This window comes from Alternaria novae-zelandiae, assembly GCF_023758075.1.
Source record: "Alternaria novae-zelandiae strain BMP 2774 chromosome Unknown scaffold_97, whole genome shotgun sequence".
Classification (NCBI taxonomy): Eukaryota; Fungi; Ascomycota; class Dothideomycetes; order Pleosporales; family Pleosporaceae; genus Alternaria; species Alternaria novae-zelandiae.
Window position 1 is genome coordinate 1 of NW_026057057.1, and position 6,324 is coordinate 6,324.

At 46.8% G+C, this 6,324-nt stretch overlaps 2 protein-coding genes across 2 annotated transcripts; both read right to left on the bottom strand.

Moving 5' to 3' along the window:
* Positions 1–1,161: 1,161 nt before the first annotated feature.
* J4E88_011012 (uncharacterized protein) lies at positions 1,162–2,007 on the bottom strand (the record flags this gene model as incomplete). Its single annotated transcript, XM_049404598.1, has 1 exon — positions 1,162–2,007. A coding segment is annotated over one exon (846 nt), but the record flags the coding sequence as incomplete, so codon positions are not given.
* Positions 2,008–4,698: 2,691 nt separating this feature from the next.
* On the bottom strand, positions 4,699–5,743 carry J4E88_011013 (uncharacterized protein; the record flags this gene model as incomplete). The annotated part of the gene is made up of 9 exons (XM_049404599.1): positions 4,699–4,788; positions 4,838–4,915; positions 4,965–5,003; positions 5,053–5,136; positions 5,186–5,247; positions 5,308–5,354; positions 5,403–5,444; positions 5,494–5,553; positions 5,604–5,743. 9 exons carry the CDS (start codon positions 5,741–5,743, stop codon positions 4,699–4,701), a joined length of 642 nt encoding a protein of 213 aa, XP_049249641.1.
* Positions 5,744–6,324: the final 581 nt, after the last annotated feature.

A 6,324-nucleotide genomic window follows, 5' to 3' on the forward strand; every position in this document is an offset into this window, starting at 1 on the left:
AGAAGTAGAGCTCCTAACCCCAAGTTTGACAGTCGGACTGTTTTCGCGCTAAAATCGCCCCCAACGCACGACCCAACGCACAGCCCACCCCACCAAAGTTTGCCAGCGGTCTCGCATCGTCGCCAACGATCGCAGCACAGAATACAGCATCGTTACCAACGCCCGTACATAGAAATAATACATCGTTACAGATGTTATAGTGCTATTCTCACATTGCGCACGATTTTTTTGACGTTCTGGGCCACATTGGGGCACTTTTGGCGCGTTTTAGACGTTGTTTTTTGCCTTTTCTATGAAATAATTGCCTGTAAATGTCGTCCTGTACGATATATATATAATAATAACGTTGTCTACAGGCCCTCCTACGATTTCACATATATACAAAGAGACTGTCAAACCTTGGGATAACGTAGTCTTCCCAAAGGGCTAAATTTGTATGTAAAAACGTTGGAAGCTCGTTTCAAACGCGAATTTGACAGTCTTTAACGTGTAGGATCACAGTTCAGACTGTTTTATCGCCTAAAACGTTACAGTGCTGACGTTTCAGGGGCATATTAACGTTCCAGACGCGTGGACTTTTCTTGATGTGGGCTTGGCGCTAACAGGTAATCTTCGGAAACGATTGCAGCAACGCTGTCTACGATCTAACTATCCTCCACCACATCCTTAGCATCTATATCCCACGGTCGAGGTCGTCCCTGACGTTTCCGATACTTCTTGGCTATCGTTGGTACGTGTGTACCTCTCAATCTTGTTCCACTCTTGCTGTACGATACAAGGTTATCGTACTCAACGCTGCTAAGCTGCTCCTTTGCTGCGTTGGCATCGTTCTGGTCGATATCCGCTCTTCTCCTCTTGATCAGTGCTAACAGAGGCTTTAATGCAGGTATCTGTGGCTGTCCTCTAACGTCTCGAACGATCTCGCCGTGTTTATCTCGCACACTGTACATCTCGTATACCCGCTCTCGACCCAAGTCTTTCACCTCGTCCATATACGTCTACAACGATGCAGATTAGCAAAGGCAATGCAGAGTATCGTCTTAGACGTACCTTATACCGATGGTAGTTCTGTTTATACGTATCCCACGTTTTAGAGGCAAGACCGCTGCCATATACAAGAGGCTACAAGGAGAGAGGTAGAGGCTGGCCCTTAATCGTTACAAGCGCTCTCTTTGGATCGTCCCACATGGCTTCAAGATCGTAGATTGGTAGCTTTGTAATCGGTGGGGGGATCTGGATATCTTCCTCGCTGAACGTTATGGTAACGCCTCCAACGTTGATAGTCCTTGTCTCTTCCCTCTGGCGAGCGCCTACAACGATGTTACTCGGTTGGGTAGCATCGTTGACATGGCTTTGTGTGTTCTCTCGTTGAGAACGACCGTATACCATTTCCTCCATCTCTCTAGACGTTGGTGGTATAGCCGTGGCGTGCTGCACATCGTGTACAACGTTGCGGTGCTGGTGGATGTGGAGGTAGGCGGTGTCTATACCAGAGGGTGGCTGAACGTTCTCAACGAGTGCAGAGAGAGACTGGTTGTATGGGTCGACTTGCAGAGGTATAGGTGCCTGGTAATATCGTAACGGCGGTAACGTTGGTGCTGCTGCGTTGCCAACGTTATAGGCTAGTGGTGGTAGGGTGCGTTGTGGACGTTGGGGCGTATGGATAGAGAGATCCTCTAGTCCGTGGATGTCTGGGTCTTCAGTACGTCCCTGACGTATTGGAGCCAGCTGTAATTGTTGGCTACGTTCTTGCTGGAAAGCACGTTGTCGTTTTTGACGCGCCTGCTCAATTGCTGCCTCCTCAGCCGCCTCTCTTATCTGTATAGACGTTCTAAATCCATTAGCTTTATACTCCTGCGCCCACAATAACAACGCTTGCGTGTATAACGCTGACTCTTGGTCTTTGGCAGTGGGAACGTTGTGGGTGTTTGGCACACTAAGAGCACTACGCTCTTGGGAGTGCTGAATTCGTTCAGATGCCTTCTGCTTTGAAGCGTTGCGGACCATATTAGACAATCGTTAAGGGTGAATAGAGTAGAACGTTGGCGGGTTAAGGCAGTGTCTTGCCGTTCATTACGTTGTTGTGTTCGTTATCAACGATAGCAAGTGGGCTGGATTCGTGGTAGACGATGATTGGCGAGGCGGAATCGTTGGGGACGCACTAGAAAGGTCTTGCCTGGTCATGCATACAGGCCCCGCTACCCCGCTTCTCGCGGTGTTTGGAACGTACACCACGTTTACAAGTATAGAGACATCTTTGCTCCACGACTATCGTACTCTACGCTTATTGTTATCGTACTCCACGATGCCACCACGCAAGAAGAAGACAGTAACGTTTGACTTACCTGAAGGGGTGTTAAACACGATTACCCTTGGCCAGAGCGCTGGGGACGATGAGCTAGAGGATGACAACGATCTTGATACTGTTGACCGAGATGATCTTAGCCATGAGATCAACGTTGCTGCCGAGCACCAAGACGAGCTCAAACGAGTTAAGCAGGAATCGGTGTTTACGAAGGAGGAGCTTCAATCGTTAGAGACGACTATGAAGCAGTCTCATGCTCAATCTACGATTAGAGCTTACGAAGGGTGCGTTAGCAACGATTGTGTAAGGTAGTTATCAGCGTTAACAACAAGTCTAAGACAGTGGAAACGTTTCAAACGATGGGTTGAGGCAAAACGTCCAGGTTTAGAGCGCGAGCTTGACGATCCTGGTCCTTGGATGCCAAAGCTCGTTGCTCTCTGGATATGGGAGTCATGCGACACTACATCGTTAGCAACGAAAGGGAAAGGCCAGTCCCGTCGTCGTCGACGTTCTTCAGCCCATTCTGTTGCGTCCTCTACGCACGAAGACTCTGCCCCAGCTTCAAGAGCTGCTTTAGTAACGTCTGAGGCGATTGGAGATGAGCTAGATGCTGATACGCAAGGTGGTCAATCGTTCTCTCATGCCCAAAAGATGAGAGCAACGATTAGCTGGTACTACGGGTATCAAAAGGAGCGCGGTATGAGCGAGTGGAAAGAGGGGAAGAATGGGAAATGCACTGGAAATCCATCCTATTCTACAACGGTGTCAACGTTAATGAAGGGTATTAAACGTCAAAAGGTGTGTTCTCTAACGTTCTTGGAGGGCATTGTTAACAACGTTTAGGTACAAGCAGGTGAAGCGGCTGAGAGTGCCTACGCAGTCAAGGAGGAAGATTTGCGAAACATGTGGAACGATACCCAGGCCAGATTTCCAGGCGGTTACAACGAAAAAGCTCTTCCTCAACGATTGCCACTTGACGAGCGCGGTCATGTTGTTTGGGCACAATATCGTCAACGATTGATGATGCACCTAGCATATGCGATATCGTTCCAATGCCTTCTACGGCTTGAGGAGTGTCTACGAATTGAGCTGTGGATGCTGCGGATCGTTGACAAAGAGAAGGGGACGATTAAGCTTACTCTCCCCTTCCGTAAAACACACCAGAACGGAGGTTTGTGCTATCGCTCTATACGATTACTTCTGTTAACGTCTAGTATATAGAGATTAAGCCATTCGTTCTTTACGTTAATTGGCGTGAACGTCATCTCTCAATTCCAGACCTGTTGCTCGAGTGGCTGGCAATCTCGGGGATTCAGGCTGGCCATCTTTTTCGACGATTTGACGCTCTTGATCGTCCTGAACTACGAGACACAAAGGCAATTGTAAGTATATACGTTGGTATTGTTTGAATAGCAACGTTGCTAACGTATTGCAAGACAGCAACAGCGTTTATTGAGAACTTCCGCAACCATCTTGTCGATATTGACGTTGATAGTAGCTGCTACTCTGGCCACTCATTTCGTTGAGGTGGTGTTCAGTATTTCTCACTTGATAAACGTTGGCAACTAAAACGCATATGCGAATGGGGTGGGTGGTCAACAGAGTTTACGTCAATGACGATTGTAAAGTATCTTATCAGTGTGAACGATGATCCAAGTATGAGGCGGGACGAGTATATGGACCCATCACCTCGTCCAGGACGATTATGTCGGCAATGTGGTCGAACATGTCTTTGCGCTTAACGCTAACAACGATAATACAATGCTACTCTTTTCTTTATTAACGTTCTCAACGGTGTAACATTAAATATATTATACATCTTGTACATAGTAAACGCTTACCTATTAACGCTGTATACGTTTACTATTAAGGTAGTAAATTTATTACTACAAACGTTGTATACATTAATCTTTAAAGTAGTAAATACTTATTACTACAAACGTTGTATACGTTTCTTATTAAGGTAGTAAATATATTACTACACAGGTTATATATATATATATTCTTAACATAGTAAATTTGTATTACTACAAACGTTGTATACGTTTACTATTAAAGTAGTAAATATATTACTATATTACTACAAACGTTGTATACGTTAGAGCTTACTAGCAAGTTAATACATCACCGCAATCGTTACAAACGTTAGACTTCACTAGCATAATTATACATCACAGCAATCGTTGCAAATGTTTTGAATATCAGTGGAATTTAACTGGCGCCCCACTGGGCAAAACTTCTGCTACTTCGGTCCTAACGATCATGAAGATCGTTATAGACGATTGAGCAGGAACGGGGTATCATGGGGAAGAGAATAGTCGTCAGTCATGTCGATCGTTTGTAACGTTATCGCACGTACCCTTTACCAGAGGGTATTGGTCGTGGACACCGAATTAGACAAAGTTATCGTTGAGACCGATTTTGGTTCCATGCTTCTTAGCGGCAGCAGCGCGAGCGCGGGACTGGCCATTTCGAGAGAGCAACTATAATCGTTAGTAACGTTCAAGAAAGAAAGCTGTAATCGGTACTAACGTTCGCGGGCTTTGACTCGAGGTGGAGGAAGTTAAAGAGAAAATCTTTGAAACCTCGGCGCAGCTCGGACGGGATCATCTAGAACGATTAGCATATCGTTGGTGACGTTTGACAAGATAGAACTTACAGTGGGATTGCCATTTGGGGTGCAGGGAATGTACTTCTTCTAATCACATGTTAGAATCGTTCAGAATGTTTGGGAAATCGTTACCTACGATCGAGAGGAATTCCTCAACCATAGCCTCCTCCCATGGACAACCGCAGGGCAAGGTATCGATATCGTTGAGACCGATAGGGATCTAAAGCGTTGTTAACGATAGAACATGGTAAATCGTTGAGGATGTTTACCTTATCGCCGCTGGGATTAGCCTTCCGTCCGACTGCGCAGGTTCGGCATTTGGGTAGGTGATCTGTAAAGTGTCAAATCGGTGCAAACGATATTCGAATCGTTGGTAACGAACGTTTCTTACGCCACATCCTTCCGCGCAAACCTTCCATGCCTTCGGTCTCCTCGGGCCTGTTTTGATGTTAGAACGTTCTGAACGATTGCGGTAGAAAGACTTACTGTGCGTCAGGTCCCCACCGCTCATTCCAGGCCTGAATCTTGCTGGTAATCGTTAGGGACGATAGTGTAATCGGCGTGAACGTTTACATACCGGGCGTTCTCCTGCTGGACTTCCTCGGGAACGGAATGATCGTCGAGCACCTCCTGCTGCCTACCACATCGTTAGTAACGATTACAGACATGGGTAATATTCTGACTTACTTCTCCTCGAGAATCGTCCGATACGATTTGGCTTGATCTTTCTTCGGTCGGCCGCCTCGCTTGCGCTTGAGTCCGATTTCGTCCTGAACGATATCGACTGGGGACGACGGGGGCTCGGAGAGCTCGGGGCTGGATGCCATCGCTGAAATCGTCGTGGACGATTAAGGCGCCAGCCTGCTTCGGTGTAGATGATTGAGTGTTTGCTATAGATTGTGGGAAGGTCTGCTTTTGATATCGTTAGCTACGTTTACAAAAAAAAGATACCTGTTGCCGCAGATCGTCCTAAACGATTGGCGAGGGTGAAGGTAGGGGTGGATGGATTGCATGATAGAGGTGTGCTGGGTTGGGTAGAACGTTGTGAATGATTGTAAGGTAAAGGTGCAAGGTAAAGGTAGGCTGAATTGGGAAATCGTTGGAAATGATGTGATTGGCTGGGTTGGGTAGAACGGTGTGAATGATTGTAAGGTAAAGGTAGGCTGGATTGGGAAATCGTTGGAAATGTTGTGATTGGCTGCAATCGTTGGGCTGAGTGGTGTAATCGTTGGGGCCGATTATTGGGCGAAATCGTTGGGGCTACTTACGAAGGGGTTTAGTGGGGTGGGGAATAAGAAACTTGGTCCGATAGGCTGTAATAAGTACCGCAGGGGTCCCTGCACGCTAGTGGCTACTAGGCCCAATTAGGCCTAGGTCGCCACTGAGACTGTCAAACCCCGAGTAGAAG